Source organism: Aquarana catesbeiana, linkage group LG02, assembly GCF_042186555.1.
Source record: "Aquarana catesbeiana isolate 2022-GZ linkage group LG02, ASM4218655v1, whole genome shotgun sequence".
NCBI classification, from domain to species: Eukaryota; Metazoa; Chordata; class Amphibia; order Anura; family Ranidae; genus Aquarana; species Aquarana catesbeiana.
The window spans coordinates 237,030,605-237,055,764 of NC_133325.1; the positions used below are offsets into that span (position 1 = coordinate 237,030,605).

Below are 25,160 nucleotides of genomic sequence, written 5' to 3' on the forward strand. Positions count from 1 at the left end.
ATGACAGAAGCACGTATGCTGACCACGGTGTCTGGGCTGATATATTGTGGTCAATGTACAGAGGGGAGGGTAGAAAGTGGCAGGATCAGCCAGGTATTTTCAGATGATACAGGGGTTATTCATGCTTTAAGGGAACAGGATCCTTCTTTTTTTTTGGGGGGGGGGGGGGGGGGGGGGTGTTAGCAACACTTTAAGTATACTAATGCTGGCCATACACTATACGAAAAATCGGCCGAACCCATCTTCTATAAATTCATTCGGCCATGAGCGCAAACGATAGTGCCATCATGTAGTGACCGATGAATCGTTCAGTGGACATAAATGAATGCATTTTGTGTATGTTTTTTTACATATACCTAGTGCAGACAGTTTGGGTGGGAAACACATTAACCCTTTAATTTATCATTCGTTTGGGAGAAAATTTCCAAACTTGTCCTTCGTTTTTTCAGCTCAAAAACGTCCCAACGATTATCGATTCTGTGCCCATTAACTGGCCGAAAAACAAAAGACTGACTAAATGACCACATTTCGGACGATTTTTCGTATAGTGTATGGCCAGCACAAGACTGTTTTTTATGTATATCAGTGGGGCTGTTTGTAGAAGAACTGCCCCGCAATCAAATTTCAGTATTGGATATCTACTGAGAAGCTTTTGTGGCAGGGGCAGACCTACAGGGGTCGCAGGAGTCCCCATTGCGACCCGGCCCCATGCTGCTGGAGGCCCTCTGTATGCCTGGATAGGAAGAGCGGCAAGGGCGGCTGAGACCAAGCTCCCTGATCCTCAGCCGAATTGTAAAATGGCACTGCGGGAGCTGGCCACACTTTAGACCTAAGAAAGTGAAAGCACAGTGTATGCTCTGCTCTGTGCCTTCCCCTACAGTGCAGTACCTGGCAGGAAGAGTTAAAGCTGAGTTCCACCCAAAAGTGGAACTTCCGCTTTAAGCACTTTTGGCCTGTAATTTTTTTTGGAGGGGGGGGGGGGTGGGTACCTAGTTTTGACAGGTACCCAGCTCCCACTTCCACTTGGCCACCTAGGCGACTCCTCCTCTCTCTCTCTTTCTCTCCCTCCCTGCAATCTCCTGGGACACGTCAGAAGATTGCCTGGCCACACTTGCAATGACGGCGCCATGGAGAGTAGGGGGAGAGGAGCGAGGCTCCGGGCGGCCGCATCACTGGACCATGGGACAGGTGAGTGTCTGTTTATTCAAAGTCAGCAGCTACACTTTTTGTAGCTGCTGACTTTTAATAAACTTAGAAACGGCCTGAACTCTGCTTTAAGGTACGGTACTACCATTTTTTTAAAAGGCCATCTGTATGTATGTGTGTGCATGTATGTGTGTTCATATGTTTCATTTTTACATATGTGTGTGCGCATGTGAGTGTGTGTGTTTATATATGTGTGTGTTTACATGCGTGTGTATGTATGCATATTACTTTTAAACCTGATCCCCTATATGTGTACAATCAGACTGATTGATTTTTTTTTTTTTTTTTTTTTACGGCTTGAAAATGCCATTCCTCTGAAAAGCAATCAATGTTTAGATCACTTTTCAGAGGCATTTGACAGGCGGTAAAGAGGCAATATGTTGCCTCCTCACGGCCTGTTATAACCCCCTAAATGGATCATCGCTATGCTGCAGCTGCGTGCAATGTGGTGTTTGCAGTGCAGCCCCATTCACCTGAGGGTATTCTTCCAGCCACAGCATGTGTACACCACCAGGTGCTTCCTTTGTAGCTACAGGGGGAAGAGTTGGGAGGGGGGTAAAAACACAGCTAAAGCGTGTGGTTTTACCGCCCCTCAACCTAGCATGTGAGCAAGCCCTTGGTTCACATCTGTGCAGCTGTGTGCTGCATATAGGGCAGCACATTAATTTCAGTGGGCTGCCTCACAGAAACATAGGAAAACAATCCCTCCAAGCTCCTCCTATGCAGCTTCTTTCTGCTGCCGACCTGTGTGCTTTCTGCCCCCCTGTGCTGTTATCCATTCATTGTGTGCAGCTGAGGCTGCAGAGAAAGAGATGGAGGGCTGTGTCCTCAATCTCCTTTCTTTGTCTGAAAGGTGAAACATCAGGGGTTTGTTTAGACTCCTGATATCTTACCAAAGCCCCCCAATGGGGCTCGTAAAAAAAAAATATATATATATTGTAAAAAAATGAATTCAACAAATGATAGAAAAATAAAATAAAAGTAAAAACCGACTCACACCAGTAGCAGAACTACCACACAAATGTCGCACTTGCGACCGGGCCCTGGCGTTCCGGGGAAGGGCCCCATCCGGGGGTCATGGTTTCTTGCATTGGGGCCTTGAAGCTTCTAGTTATGCCACTGTTCTGCAGTATTAGTTATCCGTAATCTTGTAAATGACAGTGTGTGGTTTATATGTATTGGTCCTTTAAAGTGATAAAACAAGTTGAAATCTCTTTCTTATTAAACCATTGGAACAGAATCCTTTTTTGTCAAAGCTTAAATATTTTCTTGTTTCTTTGATCTTACTCTTTTGTGTGTGACAAGATGTTCTGTTTAAGCCTTGCTTTGTAGTGTTTTAGCATTGCTAAGTAGTTCTTCTAGGTGTTGTTAGTCTGCTTCTGTTTTAGTAAACGTTCCGATTTATTTCTTTTGGTGGGTAATATTGACCTTTGACTTTGTCAATATTTTCCTTATGAACATGCAAACGATAACTCTAGCTGAGCATGTTTTTCAACTCTTACAGATGTTTTGCAGAATGTGGGTGTCTTTTGTTCGTTAATATATTTAGCTTTTTTTTTTTTTTTTTTTTTTTTTTTTTTTATTCAAAGGTCTCATGTGACAGGTAGAATATTTTGTAGGTGAGTCTTAAGTGGTGACAGCTGCAAAGATGAATTTTCTATTCTTCATTTGTTTTGTAATGAAATACATAATTGAAGTATAAATAGTAAAGGTCTTATTCGTCATTAATCATAAATAAATACAAAATATCATAATCTGAAGTAAATAGGGCTGCAACTAACGATTATTTTCATAATCGATTAGTTGGCTGATTATTTTTTTTCAATCAATCGGAAAAAATCATTAAAAAAAACGTAATATGCAATTTTTTCGTTTATTTAAAATAATAATGAAAAAAACGGAGTGTTACACAGGTATACACAGGTCATATACAGGTATCCTGTCATAATGGGGTTTATAGTACAAGAAACCCCCCACCAGGAACACCAATGATGGGGCACTACTATTCCCCCTTCCAGAAAAACTAATGACAGGGCACTATTCCCCCCAGGAACACCAATGATGGGGCACTATTCCCCCCCCCCCTCCGGAACACCAATGATGGGCACTACTATTCCCCCTTCCAGGAAAACTAATGACGGGGCATTATCCCCCCCCCCCCCCCCCGGAACACCAATGATGAGGCACTGTTCCCCCCCAGGAACACCAATGATGAGGCACTGTCCCCCCCCCCCCCAGGAACACCAATGATGGGGCACTATCCCCCCCCAACACAAATGATGGGACACCAATGATGGGGCACTGTCCCCCCCCCAGGAACACCAATGATGGGGCACTATTCCCCCCCCCAAACACCAATGATGGGGCACTATTCCTCCCAGAGAACACCAATGATGGGGCATTATTCCCCCCTCCCTCTCAGCAACACCAGTGATGGGGCACTATTCCACCCACCCCCCCGGAACACCAATGATGGGGCACTAAAACCTCCCCCCAGAAATACTTCTCTCTCTCTCTCTCTCTCTCTCTCTCTCTCTCTCTCTCTCTCTCTTTTTCTCTCTCTCTCTCGAGGCAGCAGCGGGCGGGGCTAAGGAGGAGAGAGGACGCTCACGGCTGCTTCCCGCCTCTCTCTATTCCCTCGAGGCAGTGGCAGGCGGGGCTGAGGGGGGGGAGCTGACATCAGCAAGGAGGAGAGAGGCGGACGTGCCTGGTCACATGAGCGCCGCTGTATTCTCATGAGAATACGACAGCGGCGCCGCCACCTTCTACACAGGAACAGGATTCACTGGGACGGATTCGGGACTGGCAGGGAGGAAGGTGACGTTAGGCCAACTAATCGCTAATGAAAATCGTTGACAACGATTTTCATTATCAATTTTTATCAATTTTATTGGTTAATCATTGCAGACATAGAAGTAAACCTGTGGTGCAAATATTTAAAGGGGCTGCATCACCTCCTGTGCTGATTCAGTAGCCCCCCTTTTACGAGTACAGCAGCTCCAACCGGTGTCTCAGGTTCTGATTGGATAGACTTATAGCAGCACAGGCATTGGCTTCTGCTGCTGTCAATAAAATCCAATGACGCGGGAGCCGCTGGGGCGGGGCCAAGTCCTGCTGTCTGTGTCAATGGACGCAGCAGCGGGACATGGGAGCGTGCCCGCACCAGTGCCCCAAGGGAATGCGGCTTAATAGGGCACTGGAGAAGAGGAGGAGCCAGGAGCACCGCTGAGGGACCCCAGAAGAGGAGGATCGGGGCCACTCTGTGCAAAACCAACCGCACAGAGGAGGAAAGTATGACACGTTTGTTTTTTTTGTCTGTTTTTTTAAATCGCGAACCTTTACATATCCTTTAAAGTCATAATGTGAATGCCAGCTACATCCAGTTCCTGCATATAACTGATTCCTCTGCACAGATCCCTTGCACCTCTGAAACCTGCAGTGGAAGTACCAATCAGTTTCTGGGTGCCTCATTGCCCCCCTTCTGTCGCCTTATGCATTTTACTGTTGGTCTATCGCTGTGATGGTGGTAGGAAGGTATATGAAGGGTTAGGAGTGGGGCCAGTGCCAGCAGCCAGGAAGCTGATGGGAACTTGCAGCACTTGTGGGTGCAGGGGATCAGATGGCTGCCACTCATAGTATTTTCACCACAAGTATGCTTTAACTACTTAAGCACCAGAAGGTTTTACCCCCTTAATGACCAGGCCATTGTTTGCGGTACAGCACTGCGTTACTTTTACTGACAATTGCGCAGTCGTGCGATGCTGTACCCAAATAAAATTTATGTTGTTTTTTCCCCCACAAATAGAGCTTTCTTTTGGTGGTATTTGATCACCTCTGCGGTTTTTATTTTTTGCACTAGAAACAAAAAAAGAGCAACAATTTTGGCAAAAAAAACAATATTTTTTACTTTCTGCTATAAAACATACCCAATAAAAGAATTGTAAAAATCTAATTTGTTCATCAATCAATCAAGCCAATATCTATTCTGCTACATATCTTTGGTAAAAAAAAATCCCAATAAGCGTATATTGATTGGTTTGCGCAAAAGTTATCACGTCTACAAAATAGGGGATAAATTTATGGCATTTTTATTTATTTATTTTGCTAGTAACGGCGGCGATCATCATTTTTTTAGCAGGACTGCGTCATTGTGGCCGACAGATCTCACACTTTTGACACTTGACACTTTTTTTGGGAACCAGTGACATTATTACAGTATTCAGTGCTAAAAATATGCACTGACACTGTATAAATGGACACTGGCAGGGAAGGGGTTAACATCAGGGGCGATCAAAGGATTAAATGTGTTCCCTGTCTGTGCTTTCTTACTGTGGGGGGATGGGCTTACTGCATGGACACAGTGATCCATGTTCCTGATTAAGGATGAGCTCATGCGTTTTCTCAACCAGCACGTGCAAAACCCGCCAGGGCACTGCTAATTGTAGGCAGTGAGACATTTTCCCGATCCGTGGCTGCAGAGATCAAGAAATACGCCGGACCTGCTAAATGGCTTCCCCTGTGGCCAATGGGTGTGCGCGCCACCCAGTGGCTATTGCACGGAACGGCGTACAGGTACGTCCTTTTGCGCAGCCGTGCCACCGTGCAACCTTTAAAATATATGTGAACCCTCACCTTGTAAAACTAACAACCCATACAGTTTACACATTTCTCAGGTATTTTGTCCACCTTCTGGTTTTGTTAAGGGGCTTTGACCCCTTTCCAAGCTGTTATTACCACCCGGTGTATCTGTATTTTGCAAAACTAAATAAAATGTATTAAAAGAATAAAAAATAGAAATGCAAGGCAAAATGATTTTCTGCATGTATATATAAAAAAAAATCTAAATACTTTTTTTTTTTTTTTTCTTTTACTGATCCTATAACCTCAGTTCTGTTCTCAGCTGCAGTGGTGTGTCTGCAGAAGTCTGACCACTGTATTACAGGCAGGTTGTGCTCCAAAGTAGAATGCAAAGGAGAAAATTGACCACGCTGGGACAGATGTGTTTCCATACCTAGTGTGGCCAGTTTGAAATAAGAAAGCAGGGGACTGACAGGAACACCAGGGATTTCACACGAAGGAAGCAATACAAAGAGAACAGGATACTTTTTAATACGAGTACATGGTTCAACAGACCCATATCAGGAATATGAAATGTTGGGGCAACAAATTTTAAAGGAAAAGTTCACCTTTATAACATGCTCCATGTTATACCCGTATTAGGGAGGGTTACTTTGGAGCAGTCCCCCCGCACCACCCCTGTGACAACAGGAGTGGGATCCTCTCCCCGTACCCAGTGTCGAATTTTAAAAACAGTGTGGCTGTGCGGGGCTCTACCCACACAGGCGTGTAATTCATTCAGAGAGTTCTACAAATGAATGAACTACAAGTCCCATCTGCTACTGCAGCACACTGATTGTAGTTCTCAGTGTACCATGACAATGCACTTTAGTAACTGCCTGTATGGAGGTACAGGCAACAGCTGTACTGCAGGAGCCTGGCATTGCACCCACAAACCACTGATCGTGTGTGCAATGCTTTGCAGGTTGCAGTGCAAATAGATTATTAAATGCAGATTTTTTTTTTTTTTTAAATCTGCAAAATCCTGTACATTTATTTCATTTTTATTTTTTCTGAAAGGGGAACTTCGCCTTTTAAGGAGATTTCTTTAGCGAAAGAGCAGAAAAGCATATTAGCTTGATCTACTAAGACCAAAGGGACCATCCCAAATCTATTTTAAAGCAGTATTAAACCCAAAAACAAAAAATATAATATTGCATCCTACTAATCCTTAGATGTGGTGGCTGCATCATTTATTTTTAAATGTCCGTTTTGTTTTTGTTTTTTGCATGCTAATCGCAGATTGAATAACAATAGGTTATTAAAGTTTAAAAAAATTCCCATAAGACAGAATATAACTTTGGAAGTAATGTATTTTAATGCATTCTTACGTTTCTGAGCATGCGTGGTCTTGGTCATACAATTTTCTTTATCGTACATCATGGGACACAGAGCCTTAAGTAATTACTTAATGGGTTATACGCCACCTTCAGGTGATGGACACTGGTATACCCAATCAAGGAAGTTCACTCCCTATATAACCCCTCCTCCTTCCAGGACGGGCGCATCAGTTTTTTCACCAGTGTCTAAGGTGTTGGTCACGAGTGAAGATGTGCTCTGAGGAGCTCCACTGGAGGGATCCATGCTGGATTTAAATAGCCTCCATAAAGACCAGATCCATCCAAAGTGCCACTAAGGTCTAAAAGGATGGTACCTGGGGCCTCATATCCGAAGCATCAGGTTTTGCCTGGAACGCCTTTCTTTGTAGGTCTGGACCCTAGGAACCCAAGGCTTTGGTCTTGCTACATTGCCTAGCTTTCCTGGTGGGGTGCTTTACAGGTCCAAGGGAGTTGGAACCCCGATATCTAGGGACCCAGTCCTTGAAGGTTTGCTAAACGCAGCCCGTCGTGATGGGTGAAGGGTGAAGGTTGGACTGTCTGTTAATTCAGCAAATCCTGTGGCGGGGATAAGGGAAGAAATTTAGGAATTAAAAACACCTATGTATTCTTCCATTAGGGAAAAAAAATGTTGTCATGCCTTAATTCTCCACTAGAGGGAGTCTATGCACATACCTTACTCTGTTGTCTTCACTGGAAAGCTCAGTCTGTGTGTGTGGTTTCAGCAGTGTGTGCAGGGAGAGTTTTATCGAGGTAAAAGAAATCTGCAAAATGTTTTCTTTCTCTCCCCTGAAGGGACCAGAGGGTTAGGGGGACATCAGCGCTGTACCCCCTTTACATTACCCCCCCCCCCCCGCGCGCACAACGGGGGTGCGGAGGTCCCGCTAGTACTGCTAATTTTATTACTGTTGGTTGATTTTGCTGTTGTTTGTGCCTGCTGCTTGACGTGTCTCTGCCTCCCCCCGCCTCGCGTTGGGTCTGTGGACCCGAAAATGCTGCGCACAAGCGCGGGAACAATTTTAAATGTAAAAAGGGGCAGGATTTTTATCTTGGAGGGAACGGGGACTAAGCGAAGTGCCGTGAACGTCCACGAGGACGCACGGCAGGCAAAACAGATAAAACTACAGCTGTGACAGTCTCTCCTCGACTGACGAGGAGGAAACAAGCAGCCTGCAACACAGGGACACAGGTGCTGTGGGACGCATGAGAGTTGCGAACTGGCATTCTTGATATAGGAAGGACACCTTTTTCCCAGCACTAGGCTGAACTTTATAGCGGCTTTAAATGTCTTGACTATATTCAGCGATTAAGTGCAATTTGTACAGTGCCTCTGTTTTTGTACTTAGGACTATGCCTACCAAAAAAGACACCACAAAGACCAAAAAAGTACTAAAGGTTTCACCCCCAGGCGTTAGGATCCAGAGTCGCACTTCCACACTGTCATCCTCGCCTGAATTACCAGTTATGGCAAGCTAGGGTGAACCATTGGAACAAATTGATGGTGCAACTGCTTCTCACATCTCAGCCCCTGTATACGTGACTGAAGATGTCCTTTCCTCCACCCAGCAGGGCCTGGAAGGAAGATTAGCGGCTTTAATCGCATCCTCCATTCAAATGGATAGGAAGCGTGCTAGATCCCCCTCCCCCACTTCAGAACCTTTGTAAGGGGAACAGTGGGCACAGCATGAGGTGTTACCCTCAGTCGATCAGGAGGAAAAACAAACCGATGATAATAAACCGATGATTCCTCTGCGGAGGAAACAACGGTAGATGAACCTTTTTCAGCCTCTCAATCTGAGAAATTGCTGATACAATCTCTTACGGAGATGGTTCGTTCCACTTTCATGCTACCCCTAACAGAGTCTCCTGAAATCTCGGTTTCTTCCTTTGGTTCCTTAAAACCTTCTCAACCTTTGCATGCATTTCCTGCACATGCATTACTAGAACAGCTTATTTTTGCTGAAGGGGATCACCTGGATAAGCATTTTCTCCCTCCTAAGAGATTTTCAATTCTCTATCCCTGGAGGAGAAATTCTCCAAAAGATAGAAAGTACCAGCAGTTGACGCTGCGATTTCCAGTGTGAATAAAGGCCTAACTTGTCCTGTAGACAATGCACAAATGCTTAAGGATCCAACAAATAAAAAGTTGGAATCCCTGTTTTTCCATGGCAGGTGCCATTACTTAGCCTGCAGTCACTGCAATAGGCGTCTGTCGATCCCTAAAGGACCAATTTAAACATGCCCTTAGAGAGCTTTCTGCACAACAAGCTCAGGATTTGGCTGAACTACCAAAAACATTATGCTTTGCTATAGATGCCATTAAAGATTCTATTCACCAGGTGTCCCGCCTTACACTTATGCTTGTGCATATGCGTAGAATCCTGTGGTTAAAAAATTGGTCAGCTGAAGCACCATGTAAAAAACCTCCTAACTGGGTTCCCTTTTCATGGGGAGCGACTATTTGAAGAAGATTCGGACAAATATATCCAAACAATTTCTAGTGGGAAAAGTACTCTTTTGCCAGTCAAAAGAAAGTATAAACGCCTTAATTTAAACTGGTTCTTTCCCCTGCGCCAGGGGCTTCTGCCTCTAGGCAGTGGCGACGGCCTCCGCCGTCAGACTCTAGAGGAAAACCTCAGGGTCAGACCCAGGCTCAAAAGAAGTCCTGGGGTCGGAAACCTGTAAAGCAGAATCCTAAAGCCTCATCATGAAGAGGCAATCCCCCTCACCAAGATGGGGGAAGACTTCTGCAGTTTTCAGAAGTTTGGAAAGAGGAAATTCAGGACAGATGGGTCATCTCCATGGTAACGCTGGGGTACAAGCTGGAATTTCGTGACTTTCCACCGTCTCGCTTCCTGAGGTCAAGCGTTCCCAAAGATTCAGAGAAAAGAAAATCTCTGTTTCAGGCACTAGACCGATTAATATCTCAAGGGGTGATCATACAGATCTCCACAGAAGAGCAAGGTCTGGGGTTTTATTCAAATCTTTTTATGGTACCAAAACCAAATGGGGATGTCAGACCCATTCTAGATCTAAAAAATCTAAATCAGTTCCTGAAGATCCGCTCCTTTCGCATGGAGACAATCAGGTCAGTAGTTTCTATCCTCCTAGGAGGAGAACTTCTGGCATCAATCGACATCAGGGATGCATGTTCCTATATTTCCCGCTCAACAAAAGTTTCTGCGGTTCGAGTTAGAACAGCAGCATTACCAGTTTGTAGCCCTGCCCTTCGGGCTAGCCACAGCACCCCGGGTGTTCACAAAAGTGCTGGCCCCACCTCTAGCCAGGTTAAGGGCACATGGCATAACAGTTGTAGCGTACCTAGAGGATCTATTACTAATAGATCAGTCGGTGGCTCGTTGGGAGCAAAGCGTATACACTACAACCTACTATCTGGAAATTTCGGGTTGGATTCTCAGAGAAAATCTTCCTTAATACTGTTAAAAAGGCTGGAGTACTTGGGTCTGGTCATAGACACAGCCCAGGAAAGGTGTTCTTGCCTCAGGCAAAAATCAACTCCATAAGAGAGCTGGTACGAATGGTCAGGTCAAAAGGCGATCCTTCCATTCGCCTTTGCAAGAGGTTGCTAGGAACCATGGTGGCTTCATTCAAAGCAGTTACCTATGCCCAGTTCCATTCAAGACTGTTGCAAAACAGTATCCTGTCTACTTGGAACAAAACAATTCAAGCTTTAGACTTGCCAATGTGGCTGGCCCCTAGAGTGGCCCAAAGCCTCACTTGGTGGTTACTAACCCAGAATCTGTTGAAAGGAAAATCCTTCAGACCAGTCATCTGGAAAGTGGTAACGACGGATGCCAGCCTTTAAGACTGGGGAGCAGTACTAGAAAAGACAACTGTCCAGGGACAGTGGTCAAGAACCAAAAGAACCTTGCCCATCAATATCCTAGAGATTCGGCAGTGCGTCCGGCTCTATCAAGTTACGGAATGTCCTGTCAGGATTCAATCCGACAATGCCACAGCTGTGGTCTATAGCAATCACCAGGGGGGCACCAAATGTCTCTCAGCGCAGAGAGAGGTGAACCATATTCTAACTCGGGCAGAAAGGAATGTTCCGTGCCTATCAGCAGTCTTCATTCTGGGAGTAGAGAATTGGCAGACGGACTACTTAAGTTGCCAGCAGTTATTCCCAGGGGAATGGTCTCTTCACCCCGACATATTTCGGGCTGTTTGTCAAAGATGGGGGACTCCGGACGTAGATATTCTAGCATCCAGGTTCAACATGAAGTTAGTCAATAGCCAGAACAAGGGATCCACTCGCATGCGGAACGGATACGTTGGTGACCCTCTGGGATCAGTTTTCACTGATCTATGCATTCCCCCCCCATTCAGTTGCTGCCTCGACTTCCTTGCAGGATCAAGCTGGAAAGAAAGCCGGTAATTCTGGTGGCACCAGCATGGCCCAGAAGGTCATGGTATGCAGAAATCCTAAAGATGGCAGTGGAGGGCCCATGGTCCCTCCCACTATGGCCAGATCTGCTCTCACAGGGACCGATATTCCATCCTTCCTTACGGTCTCTAAATTTAACGGTTTGGCTATTGAAACCCACATTCTGTAGAAACGTAGGCTTTCCAGGTCAGTTATCTCTACCCTGATTATTGCAAGGAAGCCAGCTTCCAGAACTATGTATTGTAGAGTCTGGAGGGCTTATGTTTCCTGGTGTGAATCCAAGGGTTGGCACCCTCGGAGATATATCATAGGTAGAATTCTTGCCTTTCTACAATTAGGGGTAGAAATGAAATTAGCCTTGAGTGCTATTAAAGGCCAAGTTTCAGCTTTATCGGTCTTATTTCAAAGACCACTTGCTACACATTTTTTAGTCCGGGGTTTTATGTAAGGGGTGACGCGGCCTAATCTGCCCGTCAAACCTCCCTTGAACCCTTGGGACTTGAACATAGTTTTGTCTGTGTTTCAAAAACAGCCATTTGAACCGATACAATACATTCCCTTAGTCCTTCTGACAAGGAAGTTGGTATTTTTGGGTGCTATATCCTCAGCAAGGAGGGTTTCGGAATTGGCTGCTCTTTCTTGTAAAGAGCCATATTTGATTTTTCATGAGCACAGAGTGGTGTTACGCCCCCGTCCAGACTTTTTGCCAAAAGTGGTTTCAGGTTTTCACCTGAATATGCCCATATTATACGCCCAATAACCATATTGTCCAGCTATCGTTTTTTCCAAAACCATGGGAAGAAAAGTCACTACATTGTCTTGATGTGGTGAGAGCAGTGAAAATCTGTTTAACCACTTGCCGACCGCCTAACGCAGATATACTGCGGCAGAATGGCACAGGCAGGCAAAATCACGTACCTGGTACGTGATTGGCTCGGTATTTTCCGTTCCGGCGCAGAGGAGAGAAGACATCGATGTGAGTGCACAACACACACACATACAGTAAAACACACCAGGCACACATTAAACCCCCCATCACCCCCCGATCACCCCCTGATCACCCCCTGATCACCCCCCGATCACCCCCCCCCCCCGTCACAGTGACACCTAGCAGTTTGTTTTTTTTTCTGATTACTGCATTGGTGTCAGTTTGTGACAGTTAGTGTGGTAGGGCAGTTAGTGTTAGCCCCCTTTAGGTCTAGGGTACCCCCTTAACCCCCCCTAATAAAATTTTAACCCCTTGATCACCCCCCACTGCCAGTGTCACTAAGCAATCGTTTTTCTGATCGCTGTATTAGTGTCACTGGTGATGCTAGTTAGGGAGGTAAATATATAGGTTAGCCGTCAGCTTTTCATAGCGTCAGGGACCCCCATATACTACCTAGTAAAGGTTTTAAGCCCTTGATTGCCCCCTAGTTAACCCTTTCACCAGTGATCACCATATAAGTGTTACGGGTGACGCTGGTTAGTTAGTTTATTTTTTATAGTGTCAGGGCACCCGCTGTTTATTATCTAATAAAGGTTTATCCCCCTGATCTCCCGGCGGTGATATAACTTAGGTTTTAGGGTCAGATAGGGTCTGCATCGCCCCAGGCAGCGTCAGGTTAGTGCCAGTAGCGCTAACACCCACGCACGCACCATACACCTCCCTTAGTGGTATAGTATCTGAACGGATCAATATCTGATCCGATCAGATTTATACTAGCATCCCCAGCAGTTTAGGGTTCCCAAAAACGCAGTGTTAACGGGATCAGCCCAGATACCTGCTAGCACCTGCGTTTTGCCCCTCCGCCCAGCCCAGCCTAGCCCACCCAAGTGCAGTATTGATCGATCACTGTCGCTTACAAAACACTAAACACATAACTGCAGAGTTTGCAGAGTCGGGCCTGATCCCTGCGATCGCTAACAGTTTTTTTGGTAACATTTTGGTGAACTGGCAAGCACCAGCGGCCTAGTACACCCCGGTCGTAGTCAAACCAGCACTGCAGTAACACTTGGTGACGTGGCGAGTCCCATAAGTGCAGTTCAAGCTGGTGAGGCACAAGTAGTGTCCCGCTGCCACCAAGAAGAAGACAAACCCAGGCCCGTCGTACCCATAATGCCCTCCCTGCTGCATTCGCCAATCCTAATTGGGAACCCACCACTTCTGCAGAACCCGTACTTCCCCCATTCACATACCCAACCAAATGCAGTCGGCTGTATGAGAGGCATTTTCTTTATGTCCTCCCGAACTCCCCCAAAAAAGATGTCGTGTCTGCAGCAAGCGCGGATATAGGCGTGACACCCGCTATTATTGTCCCTCCTGTCCTGACAATCCTGGTCTTTGCATTGGTGAATGTTTTGAACGCTACCATACACTAGTTGAGTATTAGCGTAGGGTACAGCATTGCACAGACTAGGCACACTTTCACAGGGTCTCCCAAGATGCCATCGCATTTTGAGAGACCCGAACCTGGAACAGGTTACAGTTATAAAAGTTACAGTTACAAAAAAAAGTGTAAAATAAAAAAAAAAAAAAACACAAAAAAATATATAAAATAAAAAAAAAAAAATCGTTGTTTTATTGTTCTCTCTCTCTCTCTATTCTCTCTCTATTGTTCTGCTCTTTTTTACTGTATTCTATTCTGCAATGTTTTATCATGTTTGCTTTTCAGGTATGCAATTTTTTAAACTTTACTGTTTACTGTGTTTTATTGTTAACCATTTTTTTGTTTTCAGGTACGCCATTCAGCTGCAATGCGGATTTATTTATCTTGACAGTAACAGCGTTTGCTCCCACGATATATAAAGCCGTGACTCCAGCGGAGGTGATATATGCCGAAGCATGGGGGCAGCAGGGGCGGAGGAGCGATTTGCTCCTAACTTTTGGGGCGGATGCCCCCATGCTTCGGCATATATAAATGGTGCATGTATGCCCATTATTAGAAGTGGGTGGATGAAGGGAGGTGTTCTAATGGTGGGCATACCCACCAATCAATCTCTTTTTTTCGTTCAGCCCACAGGCTGCATGAAAAAAAAAGATTACAATATATGCCCAACAAGGACCAGCAACGTACTGGTATGTTGCTGGACTTTGAGTGGTTATACCAGAATGATGCCTGCAGGTTTAGGTATCATCTTGGTATCGTTCTTTTCAGCCAGCGGTCGGCTTTCATGTAAAAGCAATCCTAGCGGCTAATTAGCCTCTAGACTGCTTTTACAAGCAGTGGGAGGGAATGCCCCCCCCTCCCACCGTCTTCCATGTTTTTCTCTGGCTCTCCTGTCCCAACAGGGAACCTGAGAATGCAGCGGGTGATTCGGCCAGCTGACCATAGACCTGATCAGAGACCAGAATGGCTCCAATCATCTCTATGGCCTAAGAAACCGGAAGCTACGAGCATTTCATGACTTAGATTTCGCCGGATGTAAACAGCGCCATTGGGAAATTGGGAAGGCATTTTATCATACTGATCTTGGTGTGGTCAGATGCTTTGAGGGCAGAGGAGAGATCTAGGGTCTAATAGACCCCTATTGCTATCGTAGGGGATATTTACATTCCCTGACATAACAATAAAAATGATTAAAAAAAAAAAAAATGAAAGGAACAGTTTAAAAATAAGATAAAAAAAGCAAAAAAAAAAAAAAAAAGAAAGCACCCCTGTCCCCCCGCTCTCGCACAAAGGCAAACACAAGTGTTGGTCTGGCGTCAAATGTAAACAGCAATTGCATCGATTGCATCACGCATGTGAGGTATCACCACGAAGGTCAGATCGAGGGCAGTAATTTTAGCAGTAGACCTCCTCTGTAAATCTAAAGTGGTAACCTGTAAAGGCTTTTAAAAATGTATGCATTAAAATGTAAAAAAAGTGTGTTTTTTCATCAAAAAAATGCGTTTGAAAAATCGCTGCGCAAATACTGTGTGAAAAAAAAATGAAACACCCACCATTCTAATCAGTAGGGCTTTTGCTTTAAAAAAATATATAAAAAATTGCTCAAACATGCCATGGGAATATGTGAAATTACACCCCAAATTTCATTCTGTTGCTTCTCCTAAGTACGGGGATACCACATGTTTGATACTTTTTGGGTGCCTAGCCGCATACGGGACCCCAAAAACCAAGCACCGCCTTCAGGGTTTCTAAAGGTGTAAATTTTTGATTTCACTCCTCACTGCCTAACACAGTTTCGGAGGCCATGGAATGCCCAGGTGGCACAACCCCCCCCAAATGACCCCATTTTGGAAAGTAAACACCACAAGCTATTTGCTGAGAGGTATAGTGAGTATTTTGCAGACCTCGCTTTTTGTCACAAAGTTTTGAAAATTGAAAAAAAAAAAATGTTTTCTTTTCTTTCTTCATTTTCAAAAACAAATGAGAGCTGCAAAATACTCACCATGCCTCTCAGCAAATAGCTTGGGGTGTCTACTTTCCAAAATGTGGTCATTTGGGGGGGGGTTGTGCCATCTTGGCATTTTATGGCCTTGGAAACTGTGATGGGTAGTGAGGAGTGAAATCAAAAATTTACGCCCTTGGAAATCCTGAAGGCAGTGCTTGGTTTTCGGGGCCCCGTACGCGGCTAGGCTCCCAAAAAGTCCCACACATGTGGTATCCCCATACTCAGGAGAAGCAGCTAAATGTATTTTGTGGTGCAATTCCACATATGCCCATGGCCTGTGTGAGCAATATATCATTTAGTGACAACTTTTTGTAAATTTTTTTTTTTTTGTCATTATTCAATCACTTGGGACAAAAAAAAATGTAATATTTAATGGGCTCAACATGCCTCCCAAGAATTTCCTTGGGATGTCTACTTTCCAAAATGGGGTCATTTGGGTTTATTTATTTTTTTTTTTACTGCCCTGCCATTTTAGCACCTCAAGAAATGAGATAGGCAGTCATAAACTAAAAGCTGTGTAAATTCCAGAAGATGTACCCTAGTTTGTAGACGCTATAACTTTTGCGCAAACCAATAAATATACGCTTATTGATATTTTTTTTACCAAAGACATGTGGCTGAAATGTGAAATGTGAAAGACGTGACTAAAATTGAGTTTATTGTATTTTTTTTATAACAAAAAGTAGAAAATATCGTGTTTTTCTTTCTCGAACATCACGGGACACAGAGCAACAGTAATTACTGATGGGTTATATAGGTATCACTGGTGATTGGACACTGGCACACCCTATCAGGAAGTTCAACCCCCTATATAATCCCTCCCCCTTGCAGGGATACCTCAGTTTTTACGCCAGTGTCTTAGGTGATGGACGTGTAAAGATGTCCTGTGCTGAGCTCCAAAGGGAATATCCTGATATCCTATACTGGGGCAAGCCAGGCGAACTGGATCCATTCAAAGTGTCTTTTCATGGCCAAATTGAATGGTACCCGGGCCTCGTGTCCGAAGAAACGAGGTTTTACCCGTAATGCTTCTCTTTTTAGAGAGCTGGACCCCGCAGATCAGAAAATGGCTTTAAACTTCCTAATTTCTGGCGAGGTGCTTTACGGTCCCAGAACTGTTGGATCCCCCTACTGATGGGGGCCCCAGTCTCTGACGGTTTTTTCAAACGGAGCCCACCGTGAGAGGTGAAGATTGGGTCTGTGTAAACAGCACCCTGCGGCTGGATAAGGTAAGAGGAGATTCCACAGAATTTTTGAGTTCTAGTGGCTTTTCTCCTTTAAGGTAAATGCATGCTATGCCTATTGTGACCACCGGGGGCTGCCAAGAGCACAAACCTACACATGCTGACTCTGTCTCAGGTGTTGTAATCGCTGTTATGTCCCAGCGTATCAAGCAGGCTGCAAACAGGTAAGGTGGAAAGGGGGATTTCTCATGTTTGAATGTTCCCCCCCAGGCTAGAGAGGGGCCACAGGGGTCTAGAAAGTGGTTATACCACCCGGGCTCTGCGGCCTAATGGCCACCATCTCTCAAGATAGCCGTTCAGGCAGATCTTGTTACCAGCCTCCCTCCCCCCCCCCCCATCCCCAGCCTTTCTCCGGAAGCATGACAGGAGTGTCGGCAGCGCGGGAAGCACTCGTTTTTTCAAATCTCGAGGGGGGGGGCGGTAGAGGAGGGGGCGGGACGTCAGCACAGAGTGCTTAGACTCCCACTCAGGCCAGCTGCAGGCTATTAGAGGCACTCTGTACAGGTGCACTCAGCCTTCTGAGAGACACAGAGCTGACGGTCGCATGTATGGTGGGACACAGGCATTCTCCTAGGCAGCATTTACTGAAGTAACACCAGACTGAGCATTGGGTAGCAAGGCTTTTAGCCAGACTACATCGCTCAGCGGGCAGTGTTCATTTGTATACCTCACACCTTGTTGCTTTGCACTATGGGTAGAAGAGGTTCAAGCACCCCAGGAACCAGAGACACTAGGGGATCTCGTTCAGGTTCTGAGGGCCCCCTGTCGGCAGCATCCTCCCCCCCTAAAGATATGCCAGGGACGGCTAGCCAGGGAGAGCCATCGGGGTCAGGGGCTACACCTGCTTCTGGCACTTCAGCCCCTGTATATATTACACAAGAGGTTTTTTCCTCAACCATTAATGGTCTAGAGGAAAGATTAATGGCCGTGATTACGTCTTCACTCAGTGGAAGAAAACGCACTAGGCTTTCCTCTGTTCCCCAAGACCCTCAGACAGAGGAGCTCTGGGATAAAGGAGATGAATCCCTTTCAGAGGATCGGGATGGGATGGATGATTCCTCTTCGGAGGATTCAGGTGGAGAGGGACCCTCTGCGACTTCCCAAGAGGAGAAAGTCTTAGTGCAGATCCTCACTGGATTGGTCCGCTCCACATTTAAGTTGCCCATACCTGAAACTGCTAAAGAATCCTCTTCTGCTTTGGGGTCACTGAAACCTTTCCAAGCAGCACATGCTTTTCCTGTTCATACTTTACTTGAAAAGCGTATTTATTCTGAGTGGGATCACCCAGACAAACGTTTTTTTCCGCCGAGAAAGTTTTCAACACTTTATCCGATGGAAGAAAAGTTTATGAAAATGTGGGGAATACCGGCTATTGATACCGCCATTTCCTCCGTAAATAATAGCCTGACTTGTCCTGTAGACAATGCTCAGATGCTCAGGGATCCTGTAGATAAAAGGATGGAATCCCTATTGAAGGATGTTTTCTCCTTAGCAGGATCAGTGGCCCAACCTGCAGTAGCAGCGATTGGAGTCTGTCAATACTTAAGAGACCATGTTAAGCAGGTCATCAAAGTATTACCTGAACAGCAGGCCCAAGGGTTTGCTAACCTTCCAGCTGCCTTATGCTTTGTGGTTGACGCCATTAGAGATTCTATCGTGCAAACCTCCCGTCTTTCACTGGGGTTGGTGCATATACGTAGAATCCTATGGTTGAAAAGTTGGTCAGCCGAAGCACCATGTAAGAAGCTACTGGATCAGGCTACAGGGTTGTCCGGTCAGGATCCAGTCCGACAATGCCACAGCAGTGGCTTATGTCAATCATCAGGGAGGCACCCGGAGCCGAGCTGCTCAAAAAGAGGTGAACCAGATCTTAGTCTGGGCAGAGATGCATGTGCCATGCATATCGGCAGTTTTCATCCCGGGAATAGAGAATTGGCAGGCGGACTATCTAAGTCGCCAGCAGTTACTTCCAGGGTAATGGTCTCTGCATCCCGACGTCTTTTGGGCCATATGCCAAAGATGGGGGGTTCTAGATGTAGATCTCTTTGCATCCCGATTCAACAAAAAGATAGACAGATTTGTGGCAAGGACAAAAGATCCTCTTGCATGCGGGACGGATGCGTTGGTGATTCCGTGGCATCGGTTCTCACTGATTTACGCATTCCCGCCTATTCTGCTACTACCACGACTCCTTCGCAGGATCAGGCAGGAAAGGAAGTCGGTACTTCTGGTGGCCCCCGCTTGGCCCAGAAGGACTTGGTATGCAGAAATAGTAAGGATGACGGTAGGTTCCCCGTGGACACTACCGGTACGCCCAGACCTGTTATCTCAGGGTCCAGTGTTCCATCCTGCCTTACAAACGCTAAATTTGACGGTTTGGCTATTGAGACCCACGTTCTGAAGAGTCGTGGGCTCTCAGGTCCTGTCATATCTACCTTGATTAATGCAAGGAAGCCAGCTTCCAGGATGATTTATCATAGAGTCTGGAAGGCTTATATAACCTGGTGTGAATCCAGAGGTTGGCATCCCAGGAAATATGTCATAGGTAGAATCCTTGATTTTCTACAGATGGGATTAGAGATGAAGCTGGCCTTGAGTACCATCAAGGGCCAGGTTTCTGCTTTATCAGTATTATTTCAGCGGCCACTTGCTTCGCATTCTTTGGTCCGAAACTTTATGCAGGGGGTGATGCGTCTTAATCCTCCGGTTATAACCCCCTCTAAACTCCTGGGACTTGAATTTGGTCCTGGCTGTGTTACAGAAACAGCCTTTTTAACCAATAAGTCAGATTCCTTTGGTCTTGTTGACAAGGAAATTAATTTTTCTGGTGGCCATCTCTTCTGCTAGAAGAGTATCAGAATTAGCAGCTCTTTCCTGTAAGGAGCCTTATTTGATTATACACAAGGATAGAGTGGTACTACGCCCTCATCCTAGTTTTTTACCGAAGGTGGTTTCTGATTTTCATTTAAACCAAGACATTGTTCTACCTTCCTTTTTTCCAGATCCCTGTTCTCCGGAAGAGAGATCTCTACATTCGTTGGATGTAGTAAGAGCAGTCAAGGCCTATCTAGGGGCAACAACTCAGATCCGCAAGACGGATGTTTTGTTTGTGCTGCCAGAGGGTCCCAATAGAGGACAGGCAGCGTCAAAAGCTACCATTTCTAAATGGATTCGACAGTTGATCATTCAAGCTTACGGTTTGAAACAGAAGATTCCTCCGTTTCAGATCAGGGCACATTCCACAAGGGCTATTGGTGCTTCTTGGGCAGTGCATCACCGGGCCTCTATGGCTCAAATCTGCAAGGCCGCAACCTGGTCTTCAGTTCATACATTCACCAGATTCTATCAGAAAGAAAAGGATTTTACAGGTAAGCTGTTTTAAAAAATCCTATTTTTTTCAAAATTTTCGGTCTTTTTCCGTTTATAGCGCAAAAAATAAAAACTGCAGAGGTGATCAAATAGCATCAAAAGAAAGCTCCATTTGTGGGAACAAAAGGGTGGGTACAGTATTGCATGACCGCGCAATTAGCAGTTAAAGCGACGCAGTGCCAAATTGTAAAAAGTGCTCTGGTCAGGAAGGGGGTAAATCCTTCCGGGGCTGAAGTGGTTAAAGGCAACTGCTCAGTTTCGTAAGACTGATGTCTTATTTATTCTGCCAGAGGGTCCTAAGAAAGCACAGGCAGCGTTGAAATCCACTGTCGCTATGTGGATTCGGCAAGTTATAATTCAAACTTATGATTTAAGGGGTAAGATTCCCCTGTTTCAAGTTAAGGCGCACTCTACCAGGGCGGTTAGTGCTTCTTGGGAAGTGCGTCATCAGGCCTCCATGGCTCAGATCTGTAAGGCCTCAACTTGGTCTTCAGTGCATACATTCACAAAATGTTATCAGGTGGATGTGAGGAGGTATGAGGATATCGCCTTCGGGCGCAGTGTGCTGCAGGCGCAATGAAGACCTTTAAGTTTGGGGGTACCCTCTGGGTTGTGTAGCCACCATATCTAGGAATTTGTAAGCTACAACATAAGGTTTACTTTTGGGTTTACCATACCACCTTAAATTGTATGCCAGGGCAAAAAAAATTGTTTTTAAATGCATGCAGTATATCTCTGGAATGCACACACATTTTCCCATGTTTTATCTCTTTGTAAAGACCCAGGCAAGTACAAAACAATACCTGATGATCTGCCAGAAATTCACTCTGCTCCTAAATACTGTTGTTGGCTGATGACACGCAGTGGGGAACATTTATCAGAAATGGAGCAGACGAGATCTAGAGCAGATGTTCATAGTAACTAATTGGCTTCTAACTTCAGCTTGTTCAGGTGAACTTTGAAAATGAGAGAGAGAAGCTGATTTGTTGCCATGCACAGCAGCTCCAGATTCTGTCTTCTTCAGTTTTGATAAATTCCCTTTCGGTATGTTAGTAGTCAAACCCTTCCACTGCCTCTTGTCTCTACAATATAAACTTCAATTATTCTGTAGTCCAAGATAAGAGTGTGCATGGGACATCTCTGAATTTAGGCTTTGCAAATGCTACTCACCTTCACAGTACTGATCTACTAGCTTCATGCGTTGGGCGGCACAATGATGTAGTGGTTAGCACTTCCACCTAGCAGCACTAGGGTCGCTGGTTCAAATCCCAACCACGACACTACCTGCCTGGAGTTTGCTTGTTTTCCCTGTGCCTTGCGTGGGTTTCCTCTGGATATTTTGGTTTCCTGTAGTGAAAAAAACCCCAAATGTATGAATCCTGGGTAATGTTATGAAAAGGTGCTCATACATTATACATTGAGGGAAGGTGTTTCCAAAATAATACATACAGAAAAAACAACCACCAAAGAAATCTACACCTACTAGGGCTACTAATTTCAATACAAAATATATTTATTGGACATATGATTAGCAAAAAGCACTTTGGTTTCCTCCCACACTCCAAAGACATGCTAATAGGTTAATTGGCTCCTGTCTAAATTGGCCCCAGGATGTGTATGGATGAATGTGAGTTCATTTGGGACCTTTAATTGTAAGCTCCTTGAGAGCAGGGACTGACGTGAATGTACAATATATACTGTATGTAAAGCGCTGTGTAAATTGACAGTGCTACCTGTAGTACCTGTAATAAATAAAAATTACAAACACCATAAAGGAGAAGCACAAAAACTGTCTGTAAGCCTTGACAGTGTACATTAGCTTTTGGAATTTCAGTCAGGTCGTGTCTATGCAGGTAAATAGTATTTTAAAGCTGAACTTGGGGGACAGCACCTTAAAGTGTGTGTGTGTGTGGGGTGGGGGGGGAGATGAAGGGGCTAGGTGCTCAGTTATGTCTAGGGGACCAGAAATAGCACTTCTTGTTACCTGATCCTCACCGTTGCAGGTGCCCTCCTGGCAGCTAGATTGGTTCCCGCAGCCTGTTCTCCCCTACTTTCCAATAGTCAGATGCCCATAGCCCTTCATTTGACTTTAGAACGCCAAGAAACAGTCCACTGTTGGAGCATAGGGCACTGGGGAAGTGGGGTTCAGGTAGGTAATATCACTCGTTCTGTCCCCATAGACACAAACAAGCATTTAAAGGACTTCTATGGTAACAGCATAAACAGTTATTTTTGAAAATCCAATATAAGCTTATCTGAAAAAAATCTCAGTTCAAGTTATTATAAGATGGCCAGCAGATAGACAACACTTACAACTTTCTGGATTCCCTGCATGCTTTGCAGCTACTCCTTTGCTGCTTATTTTCAATCCCTAAGAACTACATATCCCATGGTACCTTGCTGCTTGAAAGCAGGGATTCCTGTACTGACTCCGCCTCCTGAAACTCCTCCTCTGAGCTCCTCTGTAGTTCAGAAGGCATGCTCTGTGAAATGTGTGACACATCATATTCACAGAGCATTGTGAATACCTGTCACAGCTCAAGGAAGTAAATGGGTGGAGATCTTCACAAACTACATTTACTTCAAGATCGTTCAGATTAATTGGAATAGGCTAGAAATAACTGAAGTACAATGTGAAAATGAATATTTGATTCTACCTTTCTACCATAGATACGCTATATCCCTTGCAGAGCTGGGACAGCCCAAAGTAAGGCATGATTTTTACTTTCCTGGGAAATAGGATTCCCTTTTTTTATTTTAAAACTGGACATTTCAAAGGGCAACCAAGACAGTCAAAATCATCATAGAAATCTTGTTCTAAAATTTGGAAAGTTTAATGCATTTAGGCAATGGTTTCTTTTGCACAGAGCTATGAAGAGGAGAAGAGAAGTCGTTCAGAAGTGGATACAAGATGTCAGCGGCTGACATTGCAGCTTGCCGACACTAAGCAGCTGATTCATCAGGGGGACTACAAGATCGAAAACTATGACAAAGTGAAAAGGTAAGAATAGATGATATTATTTCATTTTACCTGGCTAATCGCTCTTTTTTGTTTTACTTTTGACTTCATATGTTGCATACTTAAAGTGACCTTGTCACCACAGGATCAACTTTATCTTACCTGTAAAAGAGACATTTATATACTTACCTTTCTGACAGTTGCATTTCTGCTCCCTAGACACTGCAGTTATTCGACTATTGGATAATTTGAATACAGACTCCCCCTGCCAGATGCTGTGATTCTTTCCGCCACTTCGTATGTTCTTTAGCCCACGTTCACATCGGGCCGATTTGGCCTGCGATTTGACATGTCAAATTGCAGGCCAAATCGGCAGCTATTGCCAGCAATAGCACCGTCCGAATCGGTGCGATGCCAACTTTGTGGCTCCACACCAATTCCCAAAAGTAGTTCCTTTGGTGACCTCGAGGATGCTTTGAATAGACATCTGTGCATGAACCCCCACATATGTCTGTCAAATCACCCCCCAAGTCGGACTGCATTGCCGGTTTGAAATCGTGCAAGTTTAGCTGAACTCGCACGATTTCTAACCCGTCAGTGTGAATGTGGGCTAAATGACGTACAAGCCAGCAGGAGGTATTCTAAAAGCTTGCACGTGTTCAAAATACTTGCAGCAGCTGGGCAACAGAGAAACGTTGACTTTTTAAATACACTGCCCACTGGAAAGGTAATTCTAAATGTATCTTTTACAGGTGATCTCTTGCCTAAAACTGTCCCTGTGCAAAAAAAAAAATTGACATGTAAATTATATTCATGTTTATAAAAAGAAAAAATCAGTGTGCTGCCCAAAAAAATGTGATGAAACTAAAGTGTTAATCTGACAGCTGCTGCAATCGCTGTGGCTGGGTTCACACTATTGCGATTTGAATGAGGGTTCCCTGCATCCTATTCGCAATAGCAGGAGATTTTGACCGGCTCTCTGTGGAGCTGGTCCACACATCTCTGCTGCAGCTCTGGTGCAAATTTGCACAGGAGCCCTGTGCATCTTTTGCTCCGTTTTCAGGTCCGAATTCAGCCAAATTTGGGCTAAAATCAGACCTGAAACAGTGAACAGGGATGCACCAGACCCCTGCTGTGGCCTGAATGTGAAGATAGTGTGAACGCAGCCTGAATGTGTATTCCTCACATATAGTAACAAATATATAAATAGAGTGCTGCGCTGCTCTGTTGTACCAATGTGTACAATGAAAAATACTATATGTGATTGCAGGTAGCTGTCAGATTAACACAGATTAACACTGTAGTTTCATCACTTTTTTTTTTGGCAGCGCACTGATCTTTAATTTTTATAAACATGAATACAGTTTACATGGACATGGCATTTACATTGTCTTTTTTTTTTTTTGTCACAGGGACAGTTTTAGACAAGAGATCACCTATAAAAGGTCATTAAAAAGTCCTTTTATCAAAGAAGTGAGTAGAAATTAACTTTCTAAATAAAATACTAATACTCATAAAATACTCCAATAATATCCAGTGATCCTTAATAAACGCAATAAATGTCCAGTGCTAAAAAGTCCAATCACTGTTTGGTAATGGTTTATAAAACCGTGTTAAATCAGTGAAATATTCTACACGCTGTGTCT

General features: G+C 44.7%; 1 protein-coding gene across 2 annotated transcripts in view; it reads left to right on the forward strand.

The window, feature by feature from the left end:
• Nucleotides 1–25,160, forward strand: part of PIBF1 (progesterone immunomodulatory binding factor 1) — a 301,512-nt gene that overhangs the window by 45,848 nt on the left and 230,504 nt on the right. For both annotated transcript variants that reach the window (XM_073614256.1, XM_073614257.1), the window contains one exon: nucleotides 23,423–23,556. In XM_073614256.1, coding sequence (XP_073470357.1) covers nucleotides 23,423–23,556 — 134 coding nt within the window. The remainder of the gene's footprint in view (nucleotides 1–23,422; nucleotides 23,557–25,160) is intronic.